Source organism: Mycteria americana, chromosome 14 (assembly GCF_035582795.1).
Source record: "Mycteria americana isolate JAX WOST 10 ecotype Jacksonville Zoo and Gardens chromosome 14, USCA_MyAme_1.0, whole genome shotgun sequence".
Taxonomy (NCBI): domain Eukaryota; kingdom Metazoa; phylum Chordata; class Aves; order Ciconiiformes; family Ciconiidae; genus Mycteria; species Mycteria americana.
The window spans coordinates 6695325-6711094 of record NC_134378.1 but is presented as its reverse complement, the minus strand read 5'-3'; the positions used below and the strand labels follow the sequence as shown (position 1 = coordinate 6711094).

The window sequence follows — 15770 nt, the reverse complement described above, 5'->3', positions numbered from 1 at the left end:
AAAAGAGGCATGTTTGTGTGTTTGTTTTTAAACAGGTAATTCACAGGTTGTATGTGTGAAAATACAGTAAATCCAAGGTCAAGTTAAATTTTTCCAGCAAAAGAGGCTGAAAATGATTTCTCGAGTGAAACAGTTAAATACCAGGACAGTTGTGCTTTGTCTAATGCCAAGGGAACTAACCCCTCCTCCCTCTCCTTGTCCTCAGGTTCAGCGGCAAATATGAACATTTGTCAACATTTGACACCAGCTCCTTGGGACATCATGAATTTGCTGGAATCTAGACCACAGAGCACTTGCAATAGCGCTTTTTAAATTCTAATTTCATTTAAGTGAAAGAAAAATAATCATCTGGATCAATTGTAGTGATGGCTAGCAAAAGAAAATCCACAACTCCCTGCATGATACCAGTAAAAACACTGGTGCTTCAGGAGACTGAACTGGACACTGTAGAAGATGATCGTGAAGGAACGCAACAAGATGCTCCTGCGGAAGGGCCAGCAGCTAGTGATGCTGGTGCCAGTAACAGTAATAATGGAGCTTTGTCTAATGGGCACCGCGGTATTGCTGATGGTGACACTTATATCTGCAAGTCGTGTGACTTTGGATCTCAAGACGTTCATCACTTCTTTGGGCACTTGGACTCTGAGCACGTAGACTTTAGCAAAGACCCTGCGTTTGCATGTGTTGCGTGCAACTTTCTGGCAAATAGCCATGAAGGGCTCTCGCACCACAATGCAGAGTCGCACGCCGGCGAAACGAGCTTCATCTGGAGGGTGGCTAAGCAGGACAATCATACAACTGTGGAGCAAAGTCTCTGTGAGGCCACTAGCAGTCACGACCTTCCGGGAGAGGTCCCTGAAGAAGGGGTGGACGGCCAGTCTGAAATTATCATTACCAAAACCCCCATCATGAAGATAATGAAAGGTAAACCGGAGGCCAAAAAAATCCACACACTGAAGGAGAATGTTTCAAGTCAGCTGGGCAGTGAGTCAGAGGTGAAAGATGGAGAGCATTCATTCCCAAACGGGTCCGTGCCGGTCAGCCAGCCCACTGCAAGTTCAACAAAATCATCTCATATAGTGAATGGCTCCATCATAGGAAACGTGCCTGTTCTGCAGGCGGGTGTTGCACAACTTGTGTCACTGCAGCAGCAACCCCCCTTGCATCAGCAGCTACCTACGTCCAAGTCCCTTCCCAAGGTGATGATCCCCCTGAGCAGCATTCCAACGTACAACGCTGCCATGGACTCCAACAGCTTCCTCAAAAACTCTTTCCACAAGTTCCCCTACCCCACGAAAGCTGAGCTCTGCTACTTGACCGTGGTGACAAAGTACCCAGAAGAGCAGCTGAAGATCTGGTTCACTGCCCAGAGGTTGAAGCAGGGCATCAGCTGGTCACCGGAGGAGATTGAAGATGCCAGGAAGAAGATGTTTAACACCGTTATTCAGTCTGTGCCGCAACCCACCATTACAGTTCTGAACACACCGCTGGTTGCAAATCCTGGGAGCGTCCCCCATCTTATTCAGGCAACTTTACCAGGCCACGTGGTGGGGCAGCCGGAGGGGACTGGGGGGCTGCTGGTCACGCAGCCCATCATGGCAAACGGGTTGAAGGGCACCAGCTCCTCCTTCACCTTAGCGGTGACTTCTGTCCCCAAGCCGCAGCCGGCGGCGCAGCACAGCACGGTGAGCTCCAGCAGCGCGTCGGGGGTGAAGGTGGTCAACAGCGGCCAGTCGCTGCTCACCGCCTGCCCGGCGATCTCCTCGCAGACCTTCCTGGATCCCAACGTGTACAAAAACAAGAAGTCCCATGAGCAGCTCTCAGCCTTGAAAGGCAGCTTCTGCAGAAACCAGTTCCCTGGCCAGGCCGAAGTCGAGCGGCTGACAAAAATCACGGGCCTTTCCACCAAGGAGATTCGAAAATGGTTCAGCGATAGGAGGTACCACTACAGGAACGTGAGAGGCGGCCGGGCCGTCTTCCCTGGAGACAGCACTCTCGATTCCCTGCCTGAAATAACCTTCGACGTCTCGCCCAGAGGAGCCGAGCTGAGTCCTGTGGTGGCAGCAGCCACGCCGGCCCCTCACCACCCACCGCGCCGGCAGTCATGGCACCAGGCTCCCGACTTCACGCCGACCAAGTACAAAGAGCGGGCGCCAGAGCAGCTGAAGGCCCTGGAGAGCAGTTTTGCCCAAAATCCCCTTCCTGCGGAGGAAGAGGTGAACCGCCTGAGGGGGGAAACGAAGATGACGCGGAGGGAGATTGATAGCTGGTTCTCGGAGAGGAGGAAGAAGAAGGTGGCGGAGGAAAATAAGAAAGTGGAGGAGGCGGCTCGGCAGGAGGAGGAGGAGGCCGAAAATGGTGGCGGGGAAGGGGAAGACTCCTCGGATGAGCTGAGGGCCGCAAGCGAAAATGGCTCAGTCGACGCCTCCAGCAACAACCCGAACTCGGTGGAGCGGAAAGTGAGTCCCATCAAAATCAACCTGAAAAACCTCCGAGTGACCGAGTCCAACGGCAAAAGCGAGTTACCGGGTGCTGGTGCAAACGAGAAAGGGGATGGCAGCTCCAGCCGGCCGCCCACCCCTCCGAAAACCAAACTGAACTTTAAAAAAACGGCCCAGCAGCGGCATCTGCTGAAGCAAATGTTCGTGCAGACCCAGCGGCCCACGAACCAGGAGTACGACGCCATCGTGTCCCAGACGGGCCTGCCGCGGGCCGAGGTCATTCGCTGGTTCGGGGACAGCCGGTATGGCTACAAGAACGGGCAGCTGAAGTGGTATGAGAACTACAGGCGGGGGGTTTTCCCCCCGGGGCTGGTGGAGGTCAGCCCCGCCGGCCGGGAGGTGCTGGAGGACTACTACGAGAAGCACAAGGGGCTGCGGGAGGAGGACCTGCCCGGCCTCTGCGAGCGCTCCCACCTCAGCGCCCAGCAGCTCAAGGTGTGGTTTGCGGTGAAGGCGGAGGAGGAGAGCAGGGGTGCCGTCCCCGAGGAGGCCGGCGACATGGCGGGAAGCCGGAAAGGGCCCTGCGAGGCCGGCTCGGAGGTGTCGCAGAGCAGCGAGTCGTGGGAGCCGGGTGGCCAGGAAGGCAGCGCCGGGACCCCCGACACCCCCAGCCTGCCGCCCGCCGCGCGGCTTGGTAAGGCCCCCGCCTCGGGCAGGGCTGGCTCTGCGGGAGGGTTTGGGCGAGCATGGAGCACTGAGCATTTCCCATTTGGGAAATTGAGGTTATAGGGAAGGGTTTAGTGTCCGGTCTTGCTGTTTGGGATTTAACTGAGGAAGTGGTGAGGAAACCCCTGGGAAAGAGTGGGGTCAGGGAAGGAGGATGAGGAGGGTCCGGTGAGATGCCGTGAGTGCAGCTGCCTGCCTGCCCCTGCCTGCCTTGGTCACTGGATGCTGGCTCCATTCTGAAGCCAAATCCTGGCTTTATTTTAAGCCTAAGTAAAACCAGCGGGAGTGTCTGGTCCCTGTATCTGCCCCAGGTGAAGGTGGCCCTTGGGTTTATGTATGAAGGGGATGGGTATTTGGGAAGGAAGGGGCCTGGCTGCTGTCCCCCATGTCACTGGCTCCTTCCATGCCTCCCCCTGGCCCCGGGCAGCAGACGTAACCCCTGCCTGCCTGCACAGGCAAGAGCCTCCTCCCTTCCCTCTCCCGCTGCCAGCTCTCCAGATGTGAGCATCCTTGTTTGGCGCGGGGAAAGGCTCGGGTGTTGAAGATGGAGGCTGCAAGGAGGAAGAGGACGTGGAGGGCTGGTGTTTACAGCTGCTGGCCCTACCCCTCCTCCAGGACTCGCTTTTGAAAGGTGCGCGTGCGTGTGGAAGGAGAGGAGAGGTGGTTTCCAAGTCCTCCATGGGCTCTTCAGAAGTGCAGCTGGGGGCCGTTTCCTCCCCGGCGGGGTTCCCACCAGATGGGGATGGCTGAGCGCTTGCCCTGTCCTGCCGCGGGCTGCGCAGCCCCTCGCCTGCTCCGCACATGCAGCCCCTTGCCGGCGTGCTGGGCAGCTGGGATCTTCTCCAGCCCTTCTGCCTTGCTTTGGAGCCCTGCGCACACTTCTGCCATGGCTGCAGGCCGTAAAAAAATTAAAAAAAAAAAAAAAAATCCACTAAAATTCATTGCTTCCCTCCCCTGTCTAACGCAGAGGAGATGGAGCAGGGGTTTGAATGGGGCCCTGCCCTTCTTGCAGCCGAGAGGTCTGGATGTGCCTTGCCCCGTGCGCTTTGCTTGGGGAGCCGCTGCGGCCGCAGGAGCGGGCTGGGGAGGCGTTGCAGTGGGAGCCGTTTGGGGAGGGGCGGTGGGTCAGCTTTTGTGCCCATGCCAGGGCGATGGCCGTGCCCCTGCTAGCACCCTCTGAGCGTGGCTTTATGCCAGCCAGTGTGAGGCAGTCCCGTCACCCCTCGTGGCACAGAGGCAGGAGGTGCTCAGCGAGGGTGCACAGCTTCGGACTGCCACGGGCTGCATCCCACTTTAGCCCTGCCACTGGTCAAAGGCCAGCTCTGCTCCCACGAGAATTTTGGGTTTCCTGGCCCCTCTGAAAGGGGCTGGCCTTTCTCTGCAGCTGAATCCATCAAGGCTCACGATTTTGCCCATCCCGAGACACTCCTGCGCCCCTTCCTCCCCACCCAGCACCCCACCAGGGTTGCAGGCCCCTGCGGCAAGCCGGAGCATCTCTGACACCTCTGTTCTTTTTCAGAAACAGACTGAACTCAAACCACCAGCCCTGGAGGATCCGCTCTTACCCTTGAGAAGAAATTTTTGGTCTTTAAGAAACCCATGGGCTGGCCTGATCCAAACCTCAGGAGCAGGACGTGGTGATAAAGCACTGCCATAAATGAGACCTTTGAGCACAGCACATGAGAGAGCGCACGTGCAAAAACTGGGCACTTACTGCAGAGCTCTCGGTGGCCCAGCCGAGGAGATGGCTGAGAGCTGGCGGAGGCGGGGGCTCAGCTCACACCCAGGAAATAGGATGCTCTTGTTTGCTTTCCAGTCAACAGACTTTCAGATTTCATATTCATATACCGATGCCTATACAAGCATAACGAATCTCAGACATTGTGTAAACAAGGTCATTGCTTAGATATGGACTATCATGGCACAGTACTTTTTTTTTTTTTTTTTTTTTTTTTCATCTGTCCGTTAAGGTGTTTGTTCTCTAAAGGTTGGCATGGCTGCATATATCCTCTCCACCCTTTCTGGTCCTTAAGCCCTGGCAATGAAGGGCTTTGCGGGCATACAAGTGTGTGTGTGTTAGGAAAGAAAAGGTATCTGAGAAGAAAACTGCCAGTCTTGCATTAAAGTTCAGCAGGAGTTGAGTGAGATTTTTCATCCCTACAGATGAAGTTAGCTTTAGCATTGCATACTCTCCGATAAGTAGCAGGTTCCCAGACCCAGACAACCCAGGAGATGGAGTTTGGTGTCATTTGTCCCTTCCTGGCTAGAATATTTTCCCCTGTGCTCCTGGAGACTGACTGTAGCAGGCTGTTAAATCTCCAAGTGTCCCTTTAATCACTGAGAACTAGCACATAATAATTTTTCCATCCTGACCTGGAATCCTTTTCATTGTTCAGAGAGAACAAGCTGTTCTTCAGAGAACAAACGCAGAGAATACGCAGCGTTGCTGTGAGTGGTTCAAGTCATTGTTGTCTCCAAGGGATCGGCGAGGCAGCAGCTCTTCTGCAATCAGGAAGTTTCCCTCTTGTAGCCCTACATGACAGATCCTCCTGCAGCAGCGCTGGTAACTTCAAGTGTTTGCTCCAATCTTTTTTTCTTCTCTCCCCCCCCCCCCCAGTTCATCTGCAATAGTTCTGGTGAAACAGCAAAATAAATTTCCCAGTTAACCTTCCTGCTTCCCAGTACCAGTACATTTTTAACATGTCCACGTTGTCTTGGGTGGTTGCTGTGTGATACAACTACTTGAAGATTTTTTTAATGTTCTTTTCTAATAGAAAACAAGGTCTAGAAGGGAAACTCCTGAGATGAATAGTCCAGCCAAATGCTGTGTCAGACCATTCTGTCACAAACTAATCAAATCCCAGCTCAAAATTGGTTCCATGTCTTGCCTTCACTTTTGCTCTTGGAAGGCTATTCCAGAACTTCACTGCCTTTGAATGGTTAGAAACTTTATTTAAATTTCTAGTTTGAATTAATTCATGGCCGGTTCATTCCTGGTTTGTTTTGGAGCCAACATTGTCCTTTAACTTAAATAGTTTTTGGTGTTTATCCGCTGATGTATTTATGGAGAGTAGTCATAGCTCCTTATTTTTGCCAAGCTAACTCAGCCAAGCTTTTTCAGTAGAAGGTTTTTATTTAGTGAGAGCTTTTTAATGTGGGAGACTTTATTGTTGGTGGTAAATGATATTTATTAGAAGGGTGGGTAGCAAGCCCCAAAGGATCGGATCCAGAGATTTACAAAAAAATCTGGTTTAAAACCAAAAAAGCTCTTTCAGAACCTCTTCCAAAGATGGTGTCTGATTTCTACCTTTAATTGCCCTTGCTTTTCCAATTCTTTCTTCAACCCCTCTTTAAGAGGCCGCCTTGTTCAACTGCTAGGAGGGGCTTTATCTGCTCAGTGCTTTGCAAGAGAGAGGACTTCCTCTCGCCTGGCGGTACGTGCCTCCGTGGTAGGTGCCTGTGCCGGAGCTCGCCTGGCTCCCCTGGCACACAGCGTAACCCCCACGGCCAAGCGTGAGCATCTGCTTCAGAAGGAGATGACCTGCACCCTAAAGAGAGCCGGGGCGACGCGCTCAGGTGCAGACATCCGCGCTGCAACCATCCCTTAGCAGTCAGACGAACCCTCCCCAAAACGCTGCGAGCAGAGGTGGTGGCGACCCGGAGCACCCTGCTGTGACACCAGGCTCCCTAAATTTCTTTCTCTTTAGAAGCGCTGTTGCTGGTCGTGCCGCAGTTGGAGGCATAACTGGCAGCAGTCCCACCTCGGCCTCATGTTGGCTCAGCCGGGCGCTGTCCCTGCAGCTCTCCTCTGGGAGAGCAGGGGCGGCTGCACTGCGAAGACAGCCAGAGCCCCAGGGGTTCGTCCTCGCGGGGGGCAATCCTGCACACCCCGAAATGTCACAGGTGACGGGAGAATCTGGGTGGTCCTAGAGGCGGAGGTAGCAGATCTGGGAGTCGTGTGGCCCGAGAGTATGAGAGTATGTACGGTGTTACCTTCAGAGAACAAATACAGGTAGGTCAATTTACTCTCTAGTGTCTATGTACATGCAGGTTTATTTAAGTACACATATATAGAGTTCAGATATGCCATTGATTCTTTATTGCATTAAGATGTACATTAAAAATGTACACTTTTACTAACTAGTTGCTATATAAATATGTTGGAAGTGTAGTTTGCCCATTCAAGGTGATTTTCTGTGGGATTTTTGGTGTACACTTAAAGGCCTATGGCTAATTGGAAGAGTGATCCCCGCTCCATCTACAGAAATGCTTAAGGACTATGGTATGAACTGGTCCCTTCAAATCATTTTTCCATGCACTAGCTGAAATTTTTTGCACTTGGATTGTACTCGGCCAGTTTTCCAGAAAAATTGAAAAGAGAACTCTTGTGAGCTAGAGGGAGAATTTCCCGGTGTACACAGAAAAACCAGCCTTGAGGGTTGGAAGCTGCTGAGGTTTTTGAGCTTTGTCTCCATGCATTCATACAAGCACAGCAGGAGTTTTCTTTCTTTTGGGTCAGAGGAATTTTAAAAAGTGGTTCCATGCAGATTCCCCTCGGACGTGACGATGGGGCTGGCAAGTCCCATTGCATGGGGAGAGTGAGATTTAGAGACAAAAACATAAAAAAGTAATCGAGTTCCCTTTCTAACTCCTACATTCCTTATCATCTGCATTTTTTAGTTGACTTGAAATCTCCATGAAAGTATAAGCTGAAGATTTTTGAGAGTTTAGCTCTGTGGTCCTCTGTTTCCCTATTGCATCGCTTTTGAAGCTGAGGAGAAGCAGGTGTCATCTACAACTAGACTCAGGTTTTGGTGCAGGACATTAGAAATGTATTTGCATCTGAAACTGAAAGGAAAAATTGAGAGGTGGCTTGACAGTCCCAGCAGCAGCTCTTCTGGTGTTAAGAGGAAGTGTCACCACAATTCTACACAGTGTGTGCATATTTATCATCATCTAATCAAAGATGAATATCTTGACTTGAAAGGAGGGACGTAAGATAGATGTCGTGTAGCCAGCATCAGTGAGGAAGGGAAATTAAATTCTTCACCTCCATCCGCTGTGTGTGAGCTTGGGCTTGACAGGCACAGTAGTAACCATCATTTTTAATCCATGTGAATCTTGTTACTTATGTCTCTGAGGCTGCTTAGATTAAGGGCACAATCCAATTGCTTAATAACCCGAAACCCTGATTTGTGCTGTACCTGGCTCGCTCGTGTCAAGGACTGCTGGTTCTCCTGATGCAAGGAACAGAGTTACTTTATGCATTATCAGCAGGCCCTGCCGTCAGATTTCTAGACATGGCTCTGTGTTTCATTTGGGTAGCTTATTTTTCAGCTCCTTAACTAGCATCCTGGAAATCATTCTTTTTCCTTTTTTTTTTTTTTTTTTTTTTTTTTTTAGCAGAACACTAAACCAACCATGATTTATAGGCTCCTATTTCCACTTGCCTGAGAGCTGAGCGCTGCTGCACATCAGACCCGCAGCCATGGCAAGAGGAATGGGCACAGGCACTTGCTTCGATGCATGGCACGCGGTGGTCATGGCATGCCCGCACAGCTCCAGCTGCAGCTACTTAGCACAGCTGCATGTCCCCTCCCTGCCAGGGGCTTGCGCTGGTCACCACGAGAAGCCACCGGCAAAAGCAGTAGCTGCTGGCGGCTGTGATGAGAAACCCCGTAGTCAGCCCACAGCTGAACGCAGAGCCTTAACCTGCCCAGGCGACGCTCGCACAGAAGCTAGAGCTGCAAGATATCTGCTTGGTTAATTTTTGCTAGGTGTCCCCTGTCTATTCAGGAGGAAAAGGAGGATGTAGAAGGCTGGTTTTCCTTTTAGGGTTTTGGGTATATATATATATTTTTTTTTTTTTTTTTTTTTTTAATGAAAAGCAACAATTTTTGGTCACAAGTAGAAGTGTTGTATTCTGTCTTCCCTGCAACCCCTCTCTTGGAGACGTTACAAAGGCAACCTGATCGGAAGGTGATGTTTGGAAGCTGGGTCACTGGGAACTGGAAGAGAGAAAGATGATTTTCAGCACTTAGGCACAAATTAGAAAGTTAACATGATGCTGCACCTTCCTGTCAAGTTGATAGTATTTAAAATGCTTGTAACCTTCTCTCTCCTGTTGCGCAGATAATTTTGGCTTCGCTCTTTTCAGATCAGTCGGTGGCCTGATGTGATTCAGCTCACTGCAGCAACCTCTGTTGTAATGTCTCAGTTGATCACAAAACCAGCAGGGTAAGATTAGGCAACACTACAAATGGGGGGATGAGACACTTGCAAGCTGTACCTTTTTTTTTTTTTTGCAAGTTTAGTTTCTGCTGTATGTTTACTGGCAGTGGTCCCTGCCAGGAATGCTGGATTTGCATCGCAAAACTTTAAAGCAGAGCAAGGGAGCTCTGTTACCTAAGCAGTGATTTTTTTTTTGTTTTGTTTTGTTTTCTTGTTATTGCCTGTTCCAGTAAAGCGTGCTCTGTTGGCTGACGTTGGCCATATTTTGATGGCACGGTTAAAGCCACTTTTTCCCTGTACTGATGGAGAGTGGTATTAGGAGGACTCTTGCTTACTGGTGCTAGTGAAGGTTGGGCTAGGAATCCATGGCATAGAAAACTTCTTGCTAAAATTGCACTTTCTCTCTGCCCCATCTGGCTCGTGGTGGTGTTATGGGTACGTGGCTGTGATTCCCCTTGCACATACTAACATTGCACTAAAAGAGAGACTTTGGGAACAGCGTGTTGATCACTTTGTTTCTCAGCAGACCACAAAGTCAGCCTAATGGGGTCTCTTTTTTTTTTTTTTTTTTTTAATTATTGTTATTTAGAAATCATGCTGGTGCTGAATGACCTGGAATTTTTGCTTGGATTTATCCAAAGGAAAATGTAATTGTAGCTGCAACGGGACCTTTCATAAGGGTGGCCGTGCAGCTAGGGAGCAGAGCAAGGGCTCTGCTGTGTAAACCGTCTTTGTACCGGGGAGGTGTGGGGGGTTCCAGTGGGGTTATTATTGTGTTTTTTTTAAGACCACAATTTTAGATGGTCACCTTGGCAATCGTGTGAGACAGGAAATAGTTTTTACTTTTGGTAAAGGTTTTAAAGAGAAAAAAAAAGTGAAGCTGCCTGTGATTGTGGGCTGTGGCTATTACTAGGGCTAGGGTAGCTTGTACCTGCTATGGACTTTACCTGCTCTTATTCTGAGGGCAAGAACTCCCTGTAGCAACAATGCCACTTCTGAGAAGTGAACGGCAAGTTTCCCTTCCTTTTGTATATGTGGATGTGAGGGTGGGCGAGGGGAAGAGCTTGCTTGTACAGTTTGTTGAAATGAAACCAGACATTTTTGGTTGTTCCTAAATAAAGAGCGTAAAAGACGAACGTGAGTCGACTGGTGATTGCGCTCGGGTTTGGGGAGGCCCACGGGGCGTGGGGTGCTGAAGCGGGGATGCCCTCCGCCCAGTGCTAATGCCGGGCGATGGCGAGAGCTGCCCCGCGCAGGGGGATGTCTGCTTGTCCAGGAGCGGGGAATGCTCAGTCACAACCCTCACGTTCATCTTGAAAGCACAACAATTTACCTGCGGGGTAAGGCCATGAGTGAGTGACCCGGCTCATGAGTCGCTGCTCATCCCCAGGCCGGTTCAGAAAAGCATGGGCAGCTGTAGCACATACCCTTGTTTTACCCTTTTAAGTGAACATCATTAAACCTGGGGCTGGTCCCGGTTATTTTTCCCCCCCGTCGCTGCAAACTCGCTATAGGCAGGAGGAAGAGGGAGCAGCGCAGCTCCCCCGGGCAGGGCTGCACCCCAGCTCCTCGACGCAGCCCCAGCACATCTGCAGGGGGGCAAACCGCCAGACACCCGAGCCACGACGCGTGTAATACTGACACTTTTATTGTCGTTTAAAGCTAGAGCGGACTTGTAAACGTAGAGTTTCACTACTGGACCCATAGGCAGTGGCTATACAGGTAGGTAGATGCGATGCCGCCAGGACAGAGACGCGTGCTGCCTTGGTCGCTGAAGTCCCCCCCGCCGCGCTGGCAACGGGTACAGCAAAGGCTGGCTGCAAAGGGCCGCCGGCAGCTGCGCGGGAGCGGGATCTCCGGGAAGGCAGGCAGAGCAGCGACGGCGGAGGGCTGGCTGGGGTTTTTTTTGGGTCTCTTTCCTCGCGATTATAGACAGTTTCGTCTCTCGCCTCGGCGGCTGGTGGGCTGTACGCGCCGATGCGCTTCGTTAAGGGCTTGATGGTGAAGGTTGGTGGGTGTTTGGGGTTGGTTAGGGGTTCGGTTTGGGGGTTTTTTTTCCCCAATATTTTTTTTTTTAGTTCTCCACTGGAACACCCTTCAGCAGAGAAACTGGAAAAGCTGCCTGAAAGTAGGCCATAGCAGTGCCGTTTCCATAGAAACCAGTTCACAGCGTGCCGTGAGATTCACAAGCACTGGAGGTGCTTTCGCCTGCCGCGATGGGCTACAGCCGGTTGTCCCCGTTGACCCGGGTCCTCCGCAGTACCCTGCAGGGCGGCACAGAGGGGGACACAGCTGAGGCTGACCAAGGGGTGATCAAGGGCAACGCTCCGGTGTCGAAAGCTGCCCCACGGGAGGAAAGCGAGGGGCTCGGCGTGTCCCCCACACCCAGGGAAAGTGCCACGGGCTGTGGGGTGGCAGCTCCTTGTCCCACCCTACTCCCATGGACCCCAAAGCAGCGACTCCCCCAAGGACTGGCACAACTTTCATGCTGAAATTTAGGGTTTCCACGCAGCAGAGAAGACCGCAGCTCTGCTCTGGGTTAGTGGGAGGCTGTGTTTATCAGCCTGCACCAAGGGGACTAAATGCTGGGGGCGGGGGGTGTCTCATGCTGGGAAGAGCTCAAGGAGCACTGGCATACCTTCGCTCCCGGCTCTCGAAGTGGTCAGCTAGCTGCTCCTGCGACACACGAAAGTCCTCAAAGGGCTGCTGGTACCGTGACTCGAAGGACCCCTCTCTGCCTCTGCTTGCCAGCAGATTGGAAGCATCCCCTGCTCGTTCCCGTAGGGCTGAAGCACTGAAGAGGTTTATTTCGCCATTCTCCTGTTTGGATTAGAAAAAAATATATATATAGTAAAGGGCTTGGGCTTTCAGAGCGTATGTCTCGTAGCAAAGGCAGTCCTGCTGCAGGGCCCCGCTGCCCTGCGAGCTGCCGTGCAGGGTGTGCAGGGGTCTTGGGGTTTGCAACGTGCAGCTGCTCTGTCTTTAACAAACATCGCTGGCTCCCTCCAACATCATTTTAAGTGAACAAATAAAAGAAACATCTGTCTCTGAAAGAGCTCTGCCCTCCGCTTATGCCAACATGGACGGCCCCGGGCCAGCCAGGCTCCGTGATACTGAGCTATAACTTCCCCAGAGTGCAGGCAGGGACTGGGACGGAGCAAATCTGCCTCCTTCAGCTTTTGCTGAAGGGATTTCCAGGCAAGTCAAACGCAGCCCAGGCAGGACCCTGCCCCAGCTCACTGCAGGAGGCGAGCCCGGCGTTTCCCGTCCTGCCAGCCCTCCGTGCATCGCTACAGTGCAGCACTGAAAACTCGGCCGTCCTGCAGGCGCTCAGGCCAGGCAATGCTGAGCTTCGCTGCACCAACCCGCCGGCAGCAGAGTCATGCCGCTGCGGGGGCGAGTGGACCGAGACGCTCTCACGTCCTTACCTTGCTAGGGAAAATGTCTATCTTGACGAGGAGGGAAGCCAGCTCCAGGTTCTCGCTGTAGTTGTTCTTCAGGGGTACAGCTCGGAAACCTGCAGCAGACACAGCCCCGGCATTACTCGTGGCACAGGCAGGGACATGTCAGTCCCCTGGCACAGAACTCAAGGGGGTCTTCTCCAACCCCCCAGCTCCCCTCAAGTGGCAGTCGGCCCCGAGGGATGTTAGCAAATGATTTCTTCCTTCCTTTACCTGGTTGGGGATGTGACCTGTCACGGGGACAGGAGGGAGTGAGCCAGCCTGGGGACTGACCGTGTCCTCCCATGAGACTCAGCGTCTCCCTGGCTAACGATGCAATGAGCAGACTGGTGAGGACCACCATGACAGCCCCTCCCTGCTTCCCCGAGCACGTTACCCGTCTTCAAGCCTTTCACCAGGAAGGTGGCCTGAGCCAGGAAGTTCTCATCGCTGAACATGTCCTCCTCGTACACCACGAAGCGCAGGAAGGCAAAGTCGGGGTTGCTGACCTGAAAGTGGAATTGCTTCGGGGTCCAGAGAGGGTTCAGGCCGTTGTCCGCTAGTCACAAAACACGCCGTCAATGGGCAGCCCCCACCGAGGGCCGTGCCCCCCTGCCCACCACGGCTGATGCCGAGCGCAGGGGAGCAGCCCCCAGCCCGGGGCCAGGCTTTGCTGCAGCGCCCACGGCTCCCACCGCCGTCAGGAGTGGCGGTGCCTCCCCCTCCCTTCCCTTCGCTAACCCACTCACCCACGATCTCGGTTTTCTGCTTGGCGTTGTCGTACTCGGCACCGGACACCTCCACCTCCACGAAAGGACAAACGATTCCCCTTCCATTTTTGGGAAGGTGCCGGGCCCCCAGGACCTGGGCAGAGAGCAGGAGAGACTTGGTAAGAGTTGGGAGCAAAGGGAAAAAAAAAAAACTTGTCTGCATACCAAGACATTTTCTTTCCAAATAAATCACCCTGGCTCTGCTAATTGGAGAGAGACGAGACACTGACAGCCAGCCCAGCCCTGGAAGCTGCTGTGGTGTTACCAATCACCGATTTGATGTGTAAGCCATAAAAAAAGGCAGCTGAACTGCCCCAGGTTCCTGTCTGCCGCCTGCACAGCCAGGCCTGGGACCACAGCATCCCTCCTCCAGCCTGCCAAGCTGGAGCTGGGCTGCCAAGCCAAGCCACCTTCCCCTGCCTGGAGAGCTACGCTGGACACCCCCTTCTTTGCCCAAACTTCTCGGCCCTCCCGCCTTGGCTTGAGGATGAAAAGGAGCTGCTCTGTGCTGCTGCTCTGCCTCCTGTTCGTAGCACAGTCTGTGCTCAACTCAAATGACAACCTGCTTCCTTGCGAGAGAAAGAAATCCCAGCTCCCTCTTGCCAGTGGCCATATGTCACTCCAGCGTGCTGTCGGCACGCTGCTGCTGCAGGGGAAGGACGCACTGCCAACACTGGATCATGTGCTTTGAGTCATGCTGGGCTCGAGACGGCTTCTCCATCCGTGAAAGCTGGCTTTGGTGGGGACATCGGGCAGTTTTGGCAGAGGACAAAAGGCTGAGCCCATCTCTTAAAGGAGACGGTGACAGGCTACGGCACAGTGACTCTTGACACGTGGTGGTTGCAGCTGCAACCCAAGATGCAGGAAGAGTTTGGAAAACAGACGGTGCAGGGAAACGGTGCCGGGCATTTTCAGGGAGACAGCGGACACAGGGTCAATGGTGCAGATGGGACACGACGGCGCGTCCTCACTGAGAAGGGCTGTGGCTGTCTTGGGTGGGATCACTCCGAAACAGAGGTGGCCTCAGAGGAGCTGCAGTTTGTGCACGATGTCAGAAACCTGGGAGCACCCAAAGGCAGGATCTCCGCTGCCTCCTCCCCAGGGTCTGCTTGAGCTGAACGGGCTTGCAAAGGAGACTGCCGACCCACAGCTCGGCTCCGAAACCACTAGGGGTGCCTGTACAGGCTAGTGGGACAGCCGCTGGTCCAAACATGAGGGCCATCTGGTTTGGCACAGCCACAGCCTTCCCATCCTTCCAGGAGCATTGTCTGGCGAGCTGTCCCGTACCCTGCAGAGCCTCTGCTGCGCAGCTCTGTGAGCTGACCCGGGAACGGTCCAGCCCCAGTCCCGCCATCCAGGAAGAAAAAGATTCAACGAGCATCCGCAGTCCCTCCTCCTCCGGTACCCCCCCCCAGCAGCCCCCCTCCTCTTATTGTCACCAGCAGCGCACACAGAAACGGGCTGAAAAGTCCGCTCTGACCTCCAGCATCTTCCCGAGAGGGGCCGTGAGCAAGGGGACACGGAAACATCGAGCCCAGGGCAACTGAGTGACAAGGAGGGGACAAGGCACAGCTCTTGTGTTACCCCGTTGGGAGCCATCATGCGCTCAGGCAGTCCCGGCCAAGCTCTGGGGACAGGGATGCCACCTCCGCGGCTCGTGGATGCCACCTGCCGGCACGGGGCCCCGGGTGGGAGGGGTCCCGGGGGGAGCACCCAGGGGTGCTCCTGCTACTCCTCTCCAAGCACCCGGGGAGGCTGGTGGCACCTCCCTCACCAGCACCCACGGGTCTCCCCCTTCAGCGAGGGCTCTCCAACCCTGCGCTGCGGGACAGCTCGTAGGCAGGCGCTGAGGGATTCGGTGAGGAGCAGCTGCAGACAGAGGCCAGGAACCCACACAAACCATTACATCGCCCCAAGCTCGGTATAACCGCCTGGGTCCGACCCAGTCTTCCTCCCACGCTGGGAGGAGGTACTGACCTCAATGGAGAGGGAGAGCGGCTCAACGCCCCGCAGCGTGCTCTTGTCGAAGGGGTCAAAGATGTCATCCCGCATGTTGGCCGGCTGCAAGACGTACCCACACTGGCCACTGGACATGAACAACGCCTGGTTCATCTGCATGGGCTTGTCTGGAGAGCACAGGCAGGAGATGGAGGGAGGAGACC

The 15770-nt window shown here is 53.6% G+C and overlaps 2 protein-coding genes across 6 annotated transcripts in view; one reads left to right on the top strand and one right to left on the bottom strand.

Annotated features, from left to right (window-relative positions):
- ZHX3 (zinc fingers and homeoboxes 3) overlaps window positions 1–10527 on the top strand; it is a 51617-nt gene extending 41090 nt beyond the window's left edge. Inside the window, exons 3-5 of one of the 2 annotated variants that reach the window (XR_012777861.1) lie at window positions 206–3135; window positions 4687–5061; window positions 5564–10527. Coding sequence is in view for 1 of the 2 variants with exons in the window: in XM_075517155.1 (XP_075373270.1) it covers window positions 366–3135; window positions 4687–4697 (2781 nt within the window). In the remaining variant the exon portion in view is untranslated. Of the gene's footprint in view, window positions 1–205; window positions 3136–4686 lie in introns of both variants that reach the window. The other variant, XM_075517155.1, reaches the window with a different exon arrangement.
- A 501-nt stretch (window positions 10528–11028) lies between these two features.
- PLCG1 (phospholipase C gamma 1) overlaps window positions 11029–15770 on the bottom strand; it is a 50530-nt gene continuing 45788 nt past the window's right edge. For 2 of the 4 annotated variants that reach the window (XM_075517096.1, XM_075517098.1), the window contains exons 27-32: window positions 15586–15734; window positions 13588–13702; window positions 13236–13397; window positions 12827–12915; window positions 12037–12221; window positions 11029–11662 (exon numbers count right to left, since the gene is read on the bottom strand). In XM_075517096.1, coding sequence (XP_075373211.1) covers window positions 11620–11662; window positions 12037–12221; window positions 12827–12915; window positions 13236–13397; window positions 13588–13702; window positions 15586–15734 — 743 coding nt within the window. In that variant the 3' untranslated portion in view covers window positions 11029–11619. The remainder of the gene's footprint in view (window positions 11663–12036; window positions 12222–12826; window positions 12916–13235; window positions 13398–13587; window positions 13703–15585; window positions 15735–15770) is intronic. The other 2 variants (XM_075517097.1, XM_075517099.1) reach the window with 1 other exon arrangement.